Raw genomic sequence first — 21452 nt, 5'->3', positions numbered from 1 at the left:
GTTTTCTTTAAGGAGAGAATTTTGTATCTGGAAAACACCCACAGAAGTAACCCTGTCAATATCCCAGTGAACCGCTTAGGACGTACTTGACACAGACACAGTGTTTCTGCCTGTGAGACTTTGTAGCAGGACCCCAAGATAATGAACCTACGTCTTCTCTCTCAAGCTGGTGCCTCCAGAATTCCTTCTTTAATCTCTACCTGAGCAACTCCCAAACACAGGAAGCAAAGATGCCAATGACACCTGATGACACCTTTCCATCACAATACAAATACACATTTGTATTCAAATTTACATCTGCTCAAGACTAGTTAGTTTTTCACTGCCTGACAGTAGCCTCTTCCCATAACAAACAAACGTAAAAGAATTTAGTGCAGTGTTCACTACTTCGGTGTTCCAATGACATTCTGACAACCCAGACTGTCTTTTGATTGCGTCCAAGAATCTGAGTACCAAAGTCCTCCGTACGACAGAGAAGGGTGAGGGACAGGAATCAGGATAGATACAGGACTAGAGGTCAAATGTCTTATTTCTTTAATCACATAAAACAAGACTTTTCAAAGGCAGATTATTGCTTTAAAAGTTCTCTTTCTGTTTTTGTTGTTAACATTGCCTCTGCTTACAAGGCTCATCCCTCCGTAGTATTTCTGAAGGCAGAAGGGATAAGTGGTTCTGTTTTATTTCTGGCCCAAAGGACTTTAAAATCTGATAACCCATAGGAATGGAACAGTACCAAAATAACCATATTGGAGTAAATAGGTCTTCATTCCATTATAGAGGGAGAATTAAACACTGGAGAGAAAAGATGTCCTATAGACACTGGCCCTCCACAGGCTTGGAAGAGTTCTTTTTTCTGTCCATGACAGTTCTCCCTAAGGAGAGGAAAATTTAAAACTTTTGACACAACACAGTTAGTGGGGTGAGGATGGGAGAAGGTGAGTGGAAAAAAAAAAGGGGCACCTGGGTGTCTCAGTCGGTTGGGCATCTGCCTTCGACTCGGGTCATGATCCCAAGGTCCTGGGATTGAGCCCCGCATCAGGCTCCCTGCTCGGCAGGAAGCCTGCTTCTCCCTCTCCCACTCCCCCTGATTATGTTCCCTCTCTCGCTGTGTCTCTGTCAGAAAAAGAAAAGAAAAGAAAAATGTGTACATACCACTTTTATGATACATTAGATAATCTGGCTGCTAGAAGCTTCAGAGGTCTAACCATAGGCAGTATGCCCAGTATTTAAAGCCCAATCTTTATCTTGTCCATAGAATTATAAATCCTGGCATGATAAAGATGGCATCACACCCCTTACACATATTTGTATAGATACTTACTGTTTATACAGAACTTGTACACATCTTAACTAACCTAATGCCTAACGTAGCTTCCACTTCCATCCACGAGACAGTAACTGGTACCAGACATGCTGTCCTGGCCAAACAGCTATAAAACATACATATGAGGCAACTGTTTTCAGACTACAATCTTTTTTTTTTTTTTAAAGATTTTATTTATTTATTTGAGAGAGAGAGAATGAGAGAGAGAGAGCACATGAGAGGGGGGAGGGTCAGAGGGTCACCGCCAAGCAAGGAGCCCGATGCGGGACTCGATCCAGAGACTCCAGGATCATGACCTGAGCCGAAGGCAGTCGCTCAACCAACTGAGCCACCCAGGCGCCCCTCAGACTACAATCTTTGGGAGAAAAGCAACAAGTCCCCATGATCATCTCTCTCTGTCCTCAGAACACGTAGGAGATGGAACCCAGGCAGGGGCTCTGAGAAAGCAGCTGGACTTCGCAGCAGGGCAGGGTGGTTGGAAGGAGAGCTACGCAGAGGGGACGTGTCACAGTCTGCAGGCGCATTCACTGCAGGTCTCTGGCCAAGGGCTGGGCTGCTCATGCATAGGGAAACATTCAGCAAGACCCTACAAGGACCTGCTGCTACAGAACTGGGAGATGAGCAGGGAGTGCAAACAAGTATTGGCAAAAGCCAACAGAAATATTAAAAGTGATTACTGAAAAATAATACTCAAGGCAGAAAAGGAAGAACAGTAGAACAAAAATCAGATGGGACCAACAGAACCATGACAGACTAAATCCAATCATATCAATAATTATACCATATATAAATGAAACACTACAACCAAAGGCAGCAGTGGTTAGACTGGATTAAATAGAAATATCCAACCATATGTTGTCTATAAGAGATGCACTTGTAAGAAATGGATGGAAAGGTACCGTAGGAGTTTGCTAGGGCTGACATAACAAATTACCAGATTGGGGTGGTTTAAACAACAAAAATTTATTTTCTCGGAGTTCTGGAGTCCAGAAGTCCAAAACCAAGATGCCAGCAGGGCCTCTCACTTTGGCCTAGAGATGGCTGACTTCTTGCTTGTCTGCACATGGTCCTCTCTCTGTGAACAGGCATCTCTTAGTGTCTCTCAGTGTGTTCACATTTCCTCTTCATTTAAGGACTCCAGTCAGACTGGATTAGGGCCCATCCTATTGGCCTCATTTTAACTTACCTGCCTCTTTTAAAGGCCCTATCTCCAAATACACTCACATTCTGAGTTAGTTGGGACTAGGGCTTCAACGTATGAATTTGGGGAGGAGGGAAGAGGGCACGGTTCAGTCCATACAGATATATATGGTAAAAAGAAGTAAGCATACGAAATACATGCTTGCTACATTAATAGCATATAAAATAGACTTCAAGTTAAGGAATACTGCCATATGTAAAAGAAGCCATTTTTACATTTTACAATGACAAAAGGGCCAATTCATAAGGAAGATATAAAAATCAAATGTTTAGGTCTCTAAAAACAGAGTAAGAAGACACAGAAAGCAAAACTAACAAAACTGAAGAGGGAAACAGACAAGTACAATCATAGTTGGAAATGTGAACAGCCTCTCAGGGACTGAGTAAGCAAGGAGGCAAAGAAATCAGTAAGGATAGGGACACCTGGGTGGCTCAGTCAGTTAAGCATCTGCCCTGGGATTGAGCCCCGCTTCTCCTTCTCCCTCTGCTGCTTCCCCTGCTTGTGCTCTCTTGCTCTCTGTCAAATAAATAAATAAAATATTTTTAAAAAAAAGAAATCAGTAAGGATAGAAATATCTGAGCAACACTATTAATGAACTTCATACAATTTACATTTTTAGGACACTAAACCCAACAACTATAGAACAGTACTCTTTCCAGGCCCAGGTACATATGAAATGTCCATCAAGATAGATCATATATGGAGCCAATAAACAGTCTCAACTCAAAAATCCAAAATCTTACAGAAAAAAAATCAGTGATTGAATAAATAAATAAATGAGGGAGAAGAGTCCAATCTCTCAGGCAGAATTCCAAAAAATTTATGTGGATATTCTGTCCTCAAGGAGGGGAACATAAACCCCCACTGTGCACACTGACTTTCTCCCAAAGGGCACAGTACAGAAAAGGGGAAAAAAGGGTAACTTGACCATGGAGAAACCTCACAAACACTAGCTCAGACAGGTGATCAAGGTCAACATCAAAATCAACATCAATAATCAAATGAAATAAGTCATGTTCATAGTATGTACTCTTGCTATGTGATAAAAATGGAACTTTGCCTGTGTTCTTCTCTCAAAAAATTATAACCCAACTCTACTCAGGAGAAAAACATCAAATTCCCACAGAGAGGGATCCAGCAAAACATCCAACCAGTGTCCCTTAAAACTACCAAGGTGATCAAAAACCAAAGTCTGATAAACTGTCACAGCTAAGAGGGGCCTGAGGAGACATAACAACTAAATGTAATGTGGTAAAAATGGGATTGGGAATTCTGGAACAGAAAACGATATTAGGTAAAAACTAAGGAAATCTGAATAAACAATGTACTTTAGTTAATAATAATGCATTGATAGTGATTCATTACAAATGCACTATGAAAATGAATGATATCAGTAACAGGAAACTGAGCACAGGGTATATGGAAACTCTTGGTACTACCTTCTCAACTTTTCTGTAAATCTAAAACCTTTTCTAAAAATGTATATGGAAATACAAAGAACTTGCAACAGCCAAAGAAAACGAAAATAGGAAAGCCAAAAATAGACCCACATTACATGGTCAACTGATTTTTGGCAAAGGAACCAAAGCGATTCACGGAGAAAGGAAAGTCTTCTCCAATCCTGATGGAATAACTGGATATTCGTGTGAAAAACCATGACCCTCAACCCCTTACACAAAAATTAATTCCAGATAGAACAGAGACCAGAATGTAAAAGGTAAAACTATAAAACTTCTAAAAAAAAAAAACAAAAACAAAAGATCTCCATAATTCAGGGTTAGGCAGAGATTTCTTAGAATACAGGAAGCAATAACCATAAAACACATAAAATGGTGAATCAGTCTTATGAAAATTAACAACTATTCATAAAAAACACCATTTAGAAAAGTCATATTATCTGACAAATATAAACACTGGAATATTATGAATACATACAAGTGTGTATGTGCTTACACATGCACACAGATAGCTGACAAAGAACTTGTATCTCCATAATACATGAAAAGTTCAAACTCAAAAATAAGAGGACAAACACAATAAAAAAAAAAAAAAAGACATTTTGCAAAGGAAGCTACATAAATAGACAATATGCATGTGATAAAGTGCTCCATAGCATTAGTGAATAAGAAAGTGAAAAATTACGACCTTGGCAAGATACTACTGCATATCCAGCACCATGGCTAAAACAAGACTGAGGATATCAAATTGGTGAGAATGTGAATCACCCAGAGCTCCCATACTTCATTGGTGGGCATAAAAGGATACGAACACCCTGGAGAAAGGTCAGACAAATTTTTCATTGACTAAGCACACGTCCATAACTACTCTCTTACCCAGCAACTGCACTCCTAGGTGGTTATCCAAGAGGAATGAAAATATATGTCCACAAAAGACTTGTAAGAAAAAGTATTCCTAGCAGCATTTTCATAATAGCCCCCAAGCTGGAAATGGTCCATGTGCTCAAAAACAGAATAGACTGTTGTATAGTCACACACTGGAATTTAATGCAGTAATAACAAGGAAGACCGAGGGATGCCTGTGTGGCTCAGTTGGTTGAGCATCTGCCTTCGCCTCAGGTCATGATCCTGGGGTCCTGGGATCGAGCCCCGCATCGGGCTCCCTGCTCAGCGGGGAGTCTGCTTCTCCCTCTGCCTGCCGCTCCCCCCGCTTGTGCTCTCTGACAAATAAATAAAATCTTAAAACAAACAAACAAGGAAGACCGAGATTAGTAATGAGCATACCTGGCATCCAGATCTTGGTGTCTAAATGCCATTTCCACTAAAAGGAAGGAGGGCTTTTGGAGAAAAAATCGGATTCCCAGGACTGGGGCTGGAAAAGATTAATTTGTGTCAGTTATCATATAACCTCACTGATATGAGGAATTCTTAATCTCAGGAAACAAACTGAGGGTTGCTGGAGTGGTGAGGGGTGGGAGGGATGCAGTGGCTGGGTGATAGACATTGGGGAGGGTATGTGCTATGGTGAGTGCTGTGAATTGTGTAAGACTGTTGAATCACAGACCTGTACCTCTGAAACAAATAATACATTATATGTTAAAAAAAAAAAAAAAAAGAAGAAGAAGAAGATAGCAGGAAGGGAAGAATGAAGGGGGGGAAATCAGAGCGGGAGACAAACCATGAGAGACGATGGAATCTGAGAAACAAACTGAGGGTTCTAGAGGGGAGGGGGGTGGGAGGATGGGTTAGCCTGGTGATGGGTATTAAAGAGGGCACGTTCTGCATGGAGCACTGGGTGTTATGCACAAACAATGAATCATGGAACACTACATCAAAAACTAATGATGTAATGTATGGTGATTAACATAACATAAAAAAAACTATAAAAAAAAAAAGATTAATCTGCATCAGGAGCATCTTGTTCTGCCAGAAAGTAAAGCAGTACTTAAAGAATGATGGGAATATATCAACAGAACACAAGAAGCATCTTGAAAGGGCCCCCACAGGACAAATTTGGGACAATCTGAGCACAAAATAACAATAGTACTGGATTCTGAGTCACTGAATACCCCTGAGTTCATAGTGCTCTAAATAAATAGGTAGGGAAGAAGGGAAAGTTCTTTCTTACTGTAAAATACCAACTAATAAATACAGAAACAAATCAATGGAGACTAAAAGAGAGGGCGGAAACTCAACAGGAACCACATAAATAGCAACTTTGTGGCAGACAGACTTGGAGATACATCATGGACTTCCTGATGAGACTCACAAAGGACACATCCTTTCTAGGGTAATTCGGACCAAAAGCATAACCCGAATCTAATGATAATGAGAAGTATCAGGAAAAAGCAATAAATAAATACATACATACATATATTTTTAAATAACAAGGTCAAGAAAGACAGAGAGGCTAAGAAATGATTCCACATCAGAGGAGAAGAAAGAGACCTGAGAGCTAAATGCAGCACGTGATCCTAGGCTAGATGCTGGACTGGGGAAAAATGAGCCTTAAGGAACATCAATGGAATAACGAAACATTTAGATATGGTCTGTGGATTAGATAATAGATTATATCAATATCAAATCCCTTGATTTTGGTATTTATTCTATGGCTTTATATGAGAACATCTTTGCTCTTAGGAAACACACAAAGAGCATGACATCTCCACCTTACTCTCAGGATTCAGGGGTAAAACACACACACAAACACACACACACACACACACACACACACACAGAGTGAATGACAAAGCAAATTTGGCAAAAAGTAAGCAAGTGGGGACTCTTGGTAAAGGGTATACAGGCAGCCCTTGTATTATTCTTGCCACTTTTCTGTAGGTTTGACCTATCAAAGCCAAAAGGTTAGCAAAACACACACACACACACACACACACACACACATTACTAGAACTATTCTCCATTTAGTGTGAGCAAGCAGCAGCTCAGGCGTATTAAGAGAACTGTTGAGCCACAAAAATACTATGAGCCAGGCCTAGAACTTGCACACAGGTCTTCTGACAACAAACCTTTCCTGGGTCACTGACTGTTCCCATCAGACAATGATCAATCAGCAAACGCTCTCCATAATCCTTAGCGTAGGCCTCAGGGCCACCCCACCTCCCCATCCCCTTAGCCCTCCTCTGCTACCATTCTCCCAACTCCCATTGCAGGTCAAAAATGCAAAACAAGATTCCTCCTCAGGGCATTCTCTCTACTCCCAGCCTGGGTTGCTCTTCTCTAAGAGATCAGCAGAGCTCACCCCCACCCTTCTGAGAACATCTTAGAAAGCCCTCTTGTACTTACCTAAATAAGGCAGCATCCTCCCTCCCGTCTCGATTCCCCTTACCTTCCTCTGTTTCTCTCTCCCACTGACCACATTCTGACATGTTACCTATTTATTTGTCTTCCTAGACAGACTACAGGTTCCACGAGGATGGAGACTTGGTCTATTTTTCTGTTCACTGCTATATATTTGCAGCTCTTATAATAGTTCTAATAGTTAATAGTAGCCTGACACATGGATGCCATGCTTGGAAAGTATGTATTGAGTGACCAGATAAATTAACAAATGCATGGGATTCCAAATAAACTTGCAACTGAATTTTTCTGGAAACGGATTCTAAAATGTACATGGAAGAATAAAGGAGCACAGAATTAGCTAGGACAACTATAAAAATGAAACAAAAATGGCACAAAAGTAGCCACAGAGATCAATACAACAGAACAGAGTCCAAAAATCAACCCACACACACATATATATGGTCAATTAATCTACAACAAAGGAGGCAAGAACATGCCACGGGAAAAAGACAGTGTCTTCAACAAATGGTGTCGGGAAAACTGCACAGCTACATGCAAAGGAAGGAAACTGGACTGCTTTCTTACACCACACACAGAAACAAACCCAAAATTCATTGAAGACCACAAGTGAGACCTGAAGCCATAAAACTCCTAGAAGAAAACATAGGCAGTAATTTCTTTGACATCAGCCATAGAAACATTTTTCTAGATATGTCTCCTCAGGCAAGAGAAACAAAAGCAAAATTAAACTACGGGATGATAGCAAAATAAAAAGTTTTTACACAGCAAAGAAACCATCAACAGAACGACAAAGCAACCTACCGAGTGGGATAAGGTATCTGCAAATGATATATCTGATAAGGGGTGAATATCCAAGATATATAAAGAACTTAATACAACCCAACACCAAAAAAAATAAATAATCCAATTAAAAATTGGGCAGAAAACCTGAATAGACAAACAGCCAACAGACATGAAAAGATGCTCAGCATCGCTAATCATTTGGAAAACACAAAGCGAAATCACAATGAGGTATCACATCTGTCAGAATGGCTAAAATAAAAAAAACAAAATGACAAGTGTTGGTGAGGATATAGAGAAAAAGGAACCTCTGTGGAGGAACTGTTGGTGGGGATGCAAACTGGTGCAGTCACTGTGGAAAACAGTATGGAGCTTCCTCAAAAAATGAAAAAGAATTAACATATGATCCAGTAATCCCACTACTGGGTATTTAGCCAAGGAATATGAAAACACTAATTCAAAAAGATAAATACACCCTTATGTTTACTGCAGTTATTACTTCCAATAGCCAAGACATGGAAGCAACCCAAGTGTCCATCAACAGATTAATGAATAAAGAAGATGATGTATATATATACAATGGAATATTACTCAGCCATAAAAAAGAGATCTTGCCATTTGCAACAACATGGATGGACCTAGAGGGTATAATGCTAAGTGAACTAAATCAGACAAAGACAAATACCATATGACTTCACTCATATGTGAAATTTAAGAAACAAAACAAATGAACAAAGAAAAAAGAGACAAACAAAAAAACAGACTCTGAAGTATAGAAAACAGATGGTTACCAGACGGGAGGTGGGTGGGGGGATAGGGGAAATAGGTGAAGGGGATTATGAGTACACTTATCATGATGAACACTGAGTAATGTATAGAACTGTTGAATCATTATATTGTACACCTGAAACAAATAAAACACTATTATACTTCAATTAAAAAAAAAAAGAAAAAAGAAAATGAAACAAGATGAGTTATGTACCCTACAGGATATCCAGTTACAAAGCTACAGTAACTAAGTATGATACTGTTATGGGAATACATAGCTCACTAAAACAGAACTAAGCCCACCGACTCCAGCAAATATAATAATGATGTTGGGGTAACTTTTTTACCACAAGGAAAAAAATATATATAAAACTGAATTCTTACCATATACCATACAAAAATAATCTCCAGATAATCTAAAGATCTAGCATTCAAAAAATCCTTTAAAAATATAAGAAAGCAGGAAGCCATTATATGACCTCCTAGTAGGATACAATAATGGACACGACACAATGATCTGACTTAATAAACACTTATATGAAAAAAATGCTCAATAAACGTCATGTAAAAGGCAAGTAAACTGGAAGATATTTGCAATGTTACCTCTGCAACTCACTAAGAAAAAGCCAAAGAGTCCAACAGAAAACCAGGCAAAGAGCATAGACCAGTGATTCACCAGTGAGGGGATCCTGTCAATACACATGAGAAAAATGCCCAGACTCGTTAGGAATCACGTACAAACTCGTCAAAACAATGACATTATACTTTTCACTCACTGGATTCGCAGAATCTCATCAGACAGCATCAAGTGTTGACAGAAATGTAAAAAATAGGAACTTTCGAAAATTGCCAGTGAGACTGAAAACCAGGCCGGCAACTTTGAAAACTCATTTGACTCTTGTCAAACTGGAGATGTGCATTTTTTATGCCACAGTACGAAGAGAGATGCAGAAGGCTGTTCCCTGAAAGAAAATACTGAATATACCCTAATGTCCACTACAGGAGACCAAATGAACAAAATGTGCCACATTTATTTAATAGAATACAGTGATAGTAAATACATCCATACATAGCAACATAGATAGAACCCCATGATATAGTAATTGAAAATACAGAATACAGATTGATGATATTTATGTACATTTGAAAAAACACTGAAGCAATACCGTTTCCTTAGGATCCTAGGTAAACGGTCAGGAACAGATGAATGTACGCACAGACGCACCGCGGTGGTGGCCTCTGCGGAGTACAAGAGGGCACGGCACTGCGGGGACTGGTTAAAGGAACTTCACTTACATCTCAGTGTGTTATTTCGTTAAAATAATAATAATAACAAAATAAGATAAAACAAAAAGAAAGCGAGGAAGTTATTACTTCTGGATGGTGAGAATGCAGACATTTATTACATTAATTATTATTCGTCCTTTTTGCTTCCCTTTTCAGGTTCTCTCTTGCAGAGCCCTCCCTCTAGTGCTCAACCACGAGCTCTCTTCCAACGCTGACAGGAGAGGGGCACGGATGGACCCACTGAGAATACTGCTAACACTGAACGTTACGTAGGACTTACAAGCTGTCCACGGTAAATTTGGACTACACGTGATTTTGGCCTTAACTGACAAACTAGTATTAACACTCTTGTAAGGTGAGACTCAGCATTCACCAGCACGATAACTTAAAAGCAAACCACATGGAAAACACTTTCATTTCGGTGAGGATTTTTTGAGGGGCCAATCTTGTGTACAAAATTCACTTAACCAAAATCCCTTTGCTCCAGTGCCATCTGCTGGAAAAAAGAGGCAACTGTACCTTCCACAAAACCCCACAGTTGGGGTTACTGGAGCAACATTCTTTCCAAGGAAGCATCCCCCTTCCTTCTGAGGTTACTGTGTAGTACACTAGTAACCATTTACTCTCATTAGAGCCTTCTCCAAACTAAATTCTTCAGCCTATTAGTTAGATGAGAAAGAGATGCTCTTTTGTCTTCTTCTGCACAGAGATTCCTTCTTCAATGTTTCTTAGTCAAATGATGCTTTTTCCATTCTTCCTCACCAGACCAACCTGCAACCATAATCTCCATTCATCCACATTTCAAACCCTCTATAGTAAAAAATTCTAACAGTTGATTTCTATATTAAAAATTTTAGTGTCATTTTGCTTTATATAAAACTGAGGATGGTTAAGAATTTTTAATTTAAAGGACTTTTAAAATACAGTATGTTCTCACTATAAATATGCAATGGGAATTATAAATAGTTCCTTCTTTTTTTTTTTTTTTTTTTTTAAAGATTTTATTTATTTTTTTTGACAGAGAGCGACATAGCGAGAGCAGGAACACAAGCAGGGGGAGTGGGAGAGGGAGAAGCAGGCTTCCCGCCGAGCAGGGAGCCCGATGTGGGACTCGATCCCAGGACCCTGGGATCATGACCTGAGCCGAAGGCAGACGCTTAACGACTGAGCCACCCAGGCGCCCAATAGTTCCTTCTTTTAAGCACTGGACGATACAGTAAAAAACATACAGTATCTTACCCAAGAGCCAATAAAATAGGCTAGATTTTTCAGATGTTAAAGAAGAATAACAAAGAAAATGAAAAAAAAAAAAACATAGTTACAAGGTCATGAATCCCTCAATTTGCAATACTGAATTCCTTGATTCATTTACAATCCAGAGATGTAACTGAACAGGGTGAGCAAATTACTTTGGAAAAAGTCAACTGTACTCAAGACAAAGTAAGTCAATCCTAAATGGTTTCCATTAGTGTTCTCTGTGGCCACGATTCCATTCAAGCTTTATAACCTGCTGTAATAGCTTTTTAACTGTTTCCAAATCAGCGCTAGCAGAAGATGGAAACAAATAAAGCCAAAGGCACTCCCTCAGAAGTTCAAAATTTTGATGTAGATTTAAATTTTAGCGAGTTTCAGTCCCTCCATTCAGATGATCCTGTAGGTACATACAAACACACTGAATTGTTGGCTTCACTTCTCTTCCATTCTCAAAGTTTACAATAAAGAGACTAATCCCTGTGTTGGGACTGACTGACATAAATTCAGATTTGTTCAGAGTTGAGGGTAAGGAACACTTAAGGTCAGTCAGAAAATAATTAAACAGGCTCTTCATGTAAGCACCATGACTCACAACTAAGACACTGGCGGCTAATCCTGGTGCGCCACTGCCTGCATTAGATTCAGAGGCACAGGGTTTTCCTAAAGGAAATATCTCTGCCAGAGAAGTTTCCAGACAGTTGCTTGGAGCTCCTTGGGAAAACTGTTCATTCTGACCTGCTTCTTGCAGGATCAGTTGACAAAGAATATCGAAAAAGTCTTTTCCACGCATTTTCACCTACAAGAAAAGAAATTAAAATAAAGTGGCATTAATGATTGTCTTAAAACATAAACATAAAACACAACTGACTGGATTTTTCTAATATGTCAACATAAAGTATTACATAAGCAGATGAAATTCTGTTTCCACTCATTCGATCAGTAGTAAATGCCTACCATACTTCTGGAATGATGGAAGCACACTGGGGCACAAAGAAGAGTAAGATACAATTTCTAATTCCTTACTTCAAAGCACTTACAATCTAGTTAGGGCGATTTACAAGGGAAAAAGGAGCCCCTAAAAGTGTTAACTAGGTAACGACATCTAGAGCACATCAGTTAGGTTAGGGCAACCACCAACAAGGACACAAAATCTTGCCTTTACGAAACTAATAAAAAGTCTTTCCAAGAAAATTATGAAAATAACAAACAGGGGAAAAAAATCCCCAATAATGCAATTCAAAAGCAGAACACTCCAAAGACAGGCAAGCACGGTGATGGGGTCACTTACAGAGCTAAAGACGCAGGAGGAGAGGCTTGAAGATTGCGAGTGTTGAGTTATTTCGCCTCGAGTGTTCTGCCTACCACTGTCCTTGAACAGCAGCGCACTGCTCTCCTGCCTACTACTACCACTGCTGTGGGTACCGCTGCAGACTCCGAGACTCTCCTTCAAGTATCACCCGATAACATACGTCCTTTACACCCAGTGCTGGCAATGACTGTCGACGTAACAGTAAATAAGGAAGACAGCTTAAAAAGGAAAAACAGGGCGCCTGGGTGGCTCAGTCGTTAGGCGTCTGCCTTCGGCTCAGGTCATGATCCCAGGGTCCTGGGATCGAGCCCCGCATCGGGCTCCCTGCTCCGCCGGGAGCCTGCTTCTCCCTCTCCCACTCCCCCTGCTTGTGTTCCCTCTCTCGCTGTGTCTCTCTCTGTCAAATAAATAAATAAAATCTTTAAATAAATAAATAAATAAATAATAACAAAATAAAAAGGGAAAACAAACACACTGCGCAGAGTTGTTTTATAAACCAAACAACTTTCAAACTGCTTAGCTAAGATTTAGAGACATCTCATTTACAAAAGAAACCCAATTTTAGCTACTTTGACGTTGGCAAGATCATCCACGTGGGAACTCGCCCCAGGGCTACGTACCTGGTCTAAGGTCTCTCCTCCGGGTGGTGTGAACATAGGGCATTCTTCCCCAGCTGCTTTGGCCATTGCCCTTAGCTCACTTAGGGCCCTGCCTTCTGCGACCCCGTATTTCTGCAATGGTCCAATAGACAAAAGTGCCTCAAATGAATCTGCGATACATCCATTAAGTACCTGCTTGTGGCAAACTTGGAACAATCATTCTGGCAAGAAGCTTGGTTTCCTTCCACTTTATTATATCTTTTAAACTGATAATGAGAACATACTCAGTAGAGGCTGCAAACCCTAGAAAATACAGTTGACACCTTGAATTGTACACTGCCCAAATGGGTTGTATGGAACAACACACCAAGTAGACAGTGGGGCTTTACTGGAAAAATACAGAGACTTGCATGGACTCCAGGGCCAGAGACCAACATATGAAGTGCACCAAGTCAGCCACCTCACATCCACACGTACTATCTCATTTGATCCTAACAAGAGCACTATGAGATGGGTATTTTCAGCCCCATATTTATAAATGGGAAAGCTGAGTTTCAGAGAGGTTAAGCAACTGGCCTGTATTCCCACAGCCAATAATTAGTGGAGTTGAAATTCAAACCCAGATCTGTATGTTTTCAAAGCTCATTAGCTCTTTAGATTTATAAAGACTGAGCCATAGCAAAGAACACAGAAGTCACAAAAGAAACACAAATGACCAAGAAACACAGGAAATCTACAATGTAAAAATTAAAATGACACCTTTCAGAAGCTATTAAATTAGAAGACCAAAGACACTACCAATAGCTACTGTTTATGTAGGAAAAACTTTCTCCTACATCATTCATGGAAGTATAAACTGGCTCAGCTTTTCTAGAAGGAAATTTAGCAATATGTATAAAAGACTTTAAAAAAAAGTACACCTCAAAAATTCCACTTCTAGGAAATGTATTAGGGGTGTGTATAAAGAACTACAAAGAGGTTTATTTTAACATTATTTATATCAGTGGAAAATCTAGTCACAACCTAGGTGTCCACCAGTAGTAGCTATGCAACTTCCATATACTGGAATAATGCAGTCACTAATTAGGTGATCATATCCATGTGCATTCATTAGCACTGAAATACACAGGAAGAAAAGCTAGTTAAAAAACAACACACATAGGGGCACCTACGTGGCTTAGTCGGTTGAGCATCTGACCCTTGATTTCAGCTCAGGTCGTGATCTCAGGGTCATGAGACTGAGCCCCATGTGTCGGGCTCCCTGCTCAGTAGGGAGTCTGCTTGAGATTCTCTCCCTCTCCCCAACTTGTGCTCGCGCCCCCTCTCTCTAAAATAAATAAATAAATCTTAAAAAAAAAACCCACCACATATAGTAGGGGTACATTTAGAAAAATGCATACACAATCAGATAGATAGACTGACAAACACGAAAAAAAGTCAAGAGCACACATACCTAAATGTTCACAGTATTTGTGCATGGAAGAAATTTTTAACCATATTTTCCCCCAAACTGTTCTTACTTTTAATTCCCTACAATAGTAACAGATTACTTGCATAATAAAATATTTAATAAAATATTTAGAGATAAACCACCATTTATGGTTTCACACTGCTGATGCCCCAAAATGCTAACACCACCATCAGAAAGAAGTCCAACAACTAAATGTTCTTTTTTTATAAGACCATATGCACAGTTGTCAGGTGCTCTTCCAATTCCCAAGTTCAAATTCTTACATCCTCAATTATAACGGGAACAACCTCTAATATAAAGGAGAACATTAAAAATCATTACTTGGTTTGTTTTTTCAAGAACGTAAACATCCATTCATTAAATACTCCAAATGCTACACTGAAACATGTCAGGCAATGAGGTGAGAGTGGTGAAGAGACCAGGAGGGACACGCAGCTCCCCACCCTTGCTGAGACTGCAATGTGGTGGGGTACTAACCTAGAAGAGTAGGGGAACAGCGCCGTAATGGAAGGAACTACCGGACATAGACACACACAGCAGAGATGGCTAATCTGCATTTGCAGGGCTGCAGAAGGCCAAAGCCCTGGGGTGAACAGAAGTTGGCCAGGTGTGGAAAGCATGTATCCCAGGCAGATTTGGAAGTTCAGTGAGGAAAGAGCACAGGATGCTTGGACAACTCTGAGAAGATCCACGAGAGGCCTATCACCAGTGGTCCAGAACATGGAATCCAGGGCCAGATGGCCTCAATTTGAATCTGAGCTGTGCCACATACTAGCTCTATGATGCTGGGCACAGACTTGACCTCTGTGTGCCTTGCTTTCTACAACTGTAAAAATGAGGTTTTTAAGTCTTCACAACATGGGGGTGTTGTGAAGATTAACAAACCTGCAGGGCTTGGAGCAGGGCCAGAGTGTAGGGAGTGCCATGCAAATGCTCGCTAATATTATTAAGGTCGGGCACGGAGCACAAGGAAGAGGACGGAGGCAGATGGAGGCAACAGATCATATCCTATGGCACGCTGACAGGCCAGGCTGGAGTCTGGACAGCCTCCCGAAGGTAAAACAGAAACAGGGAACAGTTCTACACAGGTGCGCAGCAACCACGTTTTCCAGACGACTCTGGCTGCGGCACGGAGATGAGATGAGAAAAGCAAGCGCCAGTCATAAGACGGGAAGATCACTGTTCCCAGTGAGCTAGGAGACAGAGGACACTGAGGGCAGTAGGACGGCAGCAGTGGGTTCAGGAACTACTACACAACAGCAGCCCTGACAAGATGATGGTAGGATGTGCACGTGGGAGGCAAGTCCAAGTCAAAAATGTGTGGTTTGAACAACTGGGTAAAGCAGGCGCCAGGGACAGGAAAGGTGGTGCGTTCCACTGAGCTGTGGAGCACACACGGAGATAAAAAGTAGGTAGTTTGAGACGTGAGCTTAGGCAAGAGCTCTCAGCTAAACATACATATATGGACATCAACTGAAATCACAGGAGAGGATGAAGCCACTAAGGAAGAGAGCAGAGTGAGAAGAGACAGTGCAGCCAATGATCACACTCTCCCTACTGCAGATGACAGGCCTCGCTCAGTGCTCCGCTGAACTCACGATGCTTGTCTGTCACTGGAACTGGGTTCCCAGGCACAGAGCGAGCCTCTCCAAGTAGTATCTCTGAGGAAGTTGTAGTATATATTTTGGATGAGAACAGAGAACACCCGCAAGTTATGAAAAGCAATTCTTTAGAGATGCCCAGCCATTTGACATTTCTATCCAGGTACAGAAGAAATCACAGGGCTGCCAGGGACATCAGCCTGCTTAAAGGCCTGTATGAAAGAGCAAAAACTGCTGCTCTAGGAGGAGGCATGGGGTCAAATCTCAGATCTGAAAGTGAGGTGTGGCTTTAGCTAAATTGCCATTTCAGCAAGAGTCATTTCTGATATATAAAATGGGCACAAGAAAGTCTATTGAAGCTTAAAATTGAGAAGCAGGATGGGGAGGCTGACAAGAGAACTTCGCACGCACTTTTACTTCCAACTCTTCTGTACTAGTTGTTATGAGCAGACTTTGCTTTTATAATTTAGGATGCCTACCTCACACAAATTTAATAACTAAATAAGATACTATGTATGAGCGTATATAACAGCCACGGTCACATAGCAGGTTCTTAACATATATTAGCTGATTCCACACCCCTATCAAGAATGCATCAGATCAACTGAGGTGGCTTACTGATAATTTATGGTGAAGAATAATATGTAAGTAAGCTACTTACTCTTTCTCGAAGTCTTGAATCATACTTTACTGTCAAATCTTTGCAAACTTTGCTCTTCTCCAAAATCCCATGCACGGTCTGAAAATGGAAAGACAACGGTTTCTTTTCTCATAAAAACAGTCATTCTGGCCAAAATGTCAAAATACAGCACAGTAAAATCAAAAAGAATTAGAGGGTCGCCTGGGTGGCTCAGTCAGTTAAGCGTCTGCCTTCGGCTCAGGTCATGATCCCGGGGTCCTGGGATCCGAGCCCCACGTCGGGCTTCCTGCTCAGTGGGGAGCCTGCTTCTCCCTTTCCCTCTGCCACTCCCGCTGCTTGTGCTTGCTCTCTCCCTCAAAGAAATAAAATCTTAAAAAAAAAAAAAAAAGAACTAGAAATAATTTTCCTTCATGAAAGTTGCCTCTCTTCTGTACTGCTCATCCTTCGTCTCTTCACACGAATTTGGATATTTCCTTCTGCGCTATCTTCTAGTTCAGAGATCAGCAAACTATAGCCCAACTCCAGACCGAGGCTTGTTGTTGTAAATGAAGATCTATTAGAACACAACCCCTTACATACTGTTTGTGGCTGCTCTCACTGTACAACAGCAGAGTTGAACAGTTGTGACAGAGAGCATACAGCCCATAAAACTTAAAATATGTACTATCTGGCCCTTTACAGAAAAGGTTCCAGTTCATTAATTCTCCATCCAGGTGTGCCTAAACTGCTGTTAAACCCATCTACTGAGTCTTAATTTCAGTTACATTTTCAGTTCGAGAATTCACGCTTGGTTCTTGTACATCATTTCCAGTTCTCTGCTGAAATTCTCAGTGTCATTTTTTAATCTATGCGTTCAGTAGCTATTTTAAAGTCCGTGTCTGGTAACCAGTTATCGAAGAAGTCCTGAAGCTGTTTCTGTTGTCTTTTGTTTGGGCTCATTTTTGTTCATGTTCCTTTCTCTCGTGGTGTGCCTGGTTATTTTTGATCAACAAGACACTATATTTGCAAAACTGGAGAAATAATTTAAGTCCACAACCTGCCTTTTTAATCCCCTCCCCACAAAGTAAACATTGTCATCATTATGATTCTGTATTATCAATATTTGTTTACATTTACCTTTACCAGTGTATTTGCTCACCAATCTTTTCTAAAACTCAGACCTCCCTTCTGGCATTATTTTCCTTCTTCCATTAGCCTTTCAAAGTTTCTTTATAGACTGTTTGTCCAAAATGTCTTCATATCACCTACATTCTAGACAATGTTTTTGCTGGGTATAAAACTCTAAGTTAGTCTTTATTATCACTCAGTGCATTAAAAAAAAATTATTACCGATACTAACAAATTTGTTGATAGTCTAATATTGGCCATTAGTGGATGATGTTTGTCCTTATTTGGAGTTTTGCAATTTTGTTATTGTAAGCGTAGATATGGGCTTCTTTTTATTTATCTTGACTGGGATTTATCACCCTTTCTAGATCTGTTATCTTTCAACAGTTCTGTAAAATTATCAACTATGACTTCTTTGACCCCTTTCCCATTTTAAATACCTCCTTCTGAAAGACACCAGACCTCATCATATTCTTGATTTCTTTTAAACTCTCATATTTTTAATATGTTCATTACACTGTGCTACATTTCAGTTACTATCTTACATTTACCTATGAGCTAATGATTATTTTGGCCATGTTTAATAACTTAGTACATCCACTGAGTTTCTCATTTTTGGTTTATTAACTTGTTCTGCATTTTTAAACCAATTTTATTGAGGTATAATTTACAACAAAAAATATACCTAGTCTTAAGTGTACAGTTCACAGAGTTTTAAAATATATATATACCTTTCTAAATACCACCAAAATCAAGATATGGAAGAATTCTGTCATCCTAAAAGATTCCTTTGTGTCTTTTCTAGTTGATCCCCCCACTCCTGGCCCCTGGCAACCACGGATCTGCTTTATGTAACTGAAGATTAGATCGGTCTTTTCTAGAGTCTCCCATAAATGGAGTCCTACACTATGTACTCTTTTGTGCCTGGCTTCTTTTCTTCAACATGTTTTTGAGACTTTTCCACATTGCTGTTGAGCTGTATTCCACCGCGTGAATGTATCACAGTTCACTTATCCATTCATCTACTGATGAACACAGGCGATCCGATTCTTTGCTTATTATAAACAAAGGTGTTAAAAAATTATATACAAGTCTCTCTGTAAACATACATGATTTCTCTTGGATAAATTCTTAGGATGGAAATTGCTGGATCGTATGATTACTGTATGTTAAACTTCCACTGTTTTCCAAAGTAGTTGCTCCATTTTACATTCTCACTAGCAATGTAGGAGTTCTAGTTGTTACACATTCTTTTATCTTTTTTTTAAAAAGATGTTTTATTTAAGTATTTGAGAGAGAGAGGGCACAAGACGGGGGAGGGCCGGCAGGGAGCCTGCGGCAGGACTCGATCCCGATCCGGGATCCCGAGACTCCGGGATCATGACCTGAGCCTAAGGCAGTCACTTAACCAACTGAGCCACCCAGGAGCCCCCACATTCTTTTATCTTTTTAATTTTTTGCATTTGCAAATGTTTGTGTCATAGCATCTTACTGTGGTTTTAATTTGCATTTCCATTAAGATCACTTCTGCTAAGCATCTTTTCATCTCCTTACTGACCTTCCATATTCTCTTCTTTTGTGAAGTGCCTGGTCAAATTCAAATCTTTTGCTCATTTTAAAGTGGGTGTTTGTCTAATTACTGAGTTGAAAAAAATTTAGATAAAAAATTTAGATAAAAAATCTAGATAATTTGTCAGATATATACACACACATACATTAGATATGTAATATACACATTCATAATTTCCTCCCAATCTGCATCTTGTTTATGCTTTGCATTAAGAAACCTTTATAAAGATTTTTCTCTGTGTTTTCTTATAGAAGATATATAGATTTAGCTTTTAGATTTGTGCTGAGATCAGCTACAAGTTAATTTTTGTGTTATAGGAGCTAAAGGCAAAAGTTCATGTTTTTCCATATGAATAGCCCATTGTTTCAGCACATTTTATTGAAAAGAATACCTTTCAAGTGTTGAATTACCTTGGCACGTTTGTCAAAACCCAATTGATAAAAAGATTCTGACTTCCAGGGAAGATGGCAGAGTAGGAGGAACCCAGGTTTACCTCCTCCCACGGATACAACAAGATAACATTCACATCAGTGTAAATAACCCAGAAAATGACCCAGCCTTTGGACAAATTCCACAACTAAAGAACAAATTCCACAACTAAAGGTAGAGAAGAGGCCACACTGAGATGTGATGGGCCACCCACAGGAGGGAGGGAGCCAAAGGCCTGGAGAAGGAAGAGAAACAGACCCTCACATTGGGAAGCTCCTGTGAGGAAGACAAATCCCTCATAACATTTGGTTTTGAAAACCAGATGGTCCAAATTTTGTGAGTTCTTAAACCCAGCAGGACTTAAAACCTGGAATTTAAAAAATCAACAGGATTGGCTCTGGGAGAGCCCCGAGAGCAAGAGGAAACTGAGTCCAAGCCCTTAAAGAGACTCAGAGACTATGACTCATGCCACAGATTTACAAATGGATTCAGATATAACCAAGATGTCAGAGATGGAATTCAGGCTAGCAATTGTGAAGACAATGGCTAGAATGGAGAAATCAATTAATGGCAACATAGAATCTCTAAGGGCAGAAATGAAAGCTGAATTGGCAGAATTTAAAAATGCTATCAATGAGATCCAATCTAATCTAGATAATCTAACAGCTGGGGGTAAGTGAGGCAGAAGAACAAATTAGTGACCTAGAAGACTAATTAATAGACAAAAAGGGAAACGAGGAGGCCAGGGAAAAACAACTCGGAATCCATGAAAATAGAATCAGAGAAATAAGTGACACCATGAAACGTTCCAATGGCAGAATTATTGGAATCCCTGAGGGGGTGGAGAGAGGACTAGAAGATATATTTGAGCAAATTGTAGCTGAGAACTTCCCTAATCTGGGGAATGAAACAAATATTCGTGTCCTAGAGGCAGAGAGGACCCCTCCTAAGATCAAGGAAAACAGGCCAACACCCCGGCATGTACTAGTAAAACTGGCAAATCTTAGAACCAAGGAAACCATCTTAAGGGCAGTTAGGGGGAAGAGATTCCTTACGTACAGAGGCAGGAACATCAGAATAACGTCAGACCTATCCACAGAGACCTGGCTTGCCAGAAAGAATATGGCAAGACATATTCAGGGTACTAAATGAGAAGAACATGCAGCCAAGAATACTTCATCCAGCAAGGCTGTCATTTAGAATGGATGGAGAGATGCAGAGCTTCCAAGGCCAGCAGAAACTGAAAGAATATGTGACCACTAAGCCGGCCCTGCAAGAAATATTAAGGGGGGTTCTATAAAAGGAGAAAGACCCCAAGAGTGATATACAACAGA

The 21452-nt window shown here is 40.1% G+C and overlaps 1 protein-coding gene across 1 annotated transcript in view; it reads right to left on the bottom strand.

The window, feature by feature from the left end:
• Positions 1-9862: 9862 nt before the first annotated feature.
• Positions 9863-21452, bottom strand: part of TIGAR (TP53 induced glycolysis regulatory phosphatase) — a 33518-nt gene continuing 21928 nt past the window's right edge. Inside the window, exons 4-6 of the mRNA XM_036082113.2 lie at positions 17034-17111; positions 13322-13432; positions 9863-12188 (exon numbers count right to left, since the gene is read on the bottom strand). Of these exons, the coding sequence (XP_035938006.1) occupies positions 11757-12188; positions 13322-13432; positions 17034-17111 (621 nt within the window). The 3' untranslated portion in view covers positions 9863-11756. The remainder of the gene's footprint in view (positions 12189-13321; positions 13433-17033; positions 17112-21452) is intronic.

Source organism: Halichoerus grypus, chromosome 6 (genome assembly GCF_964656455.1).
Source record: "Halichoerus grypus chromosome 6, mHalGry1.hap1.1, whole genome shotgun sequence".
Classification (NCBI taxonomy): domain Eukaryota; kingdom Metazoa; phylum Chordata; class Mammalia; order Carnivora; family Phocidae; genus Halichoerus; species Halichoerus grypus.
Note: the sequence above shows the minus strand (reverse complement) of the source record. Positions and strands in the feature narration are given on the sequence as shown.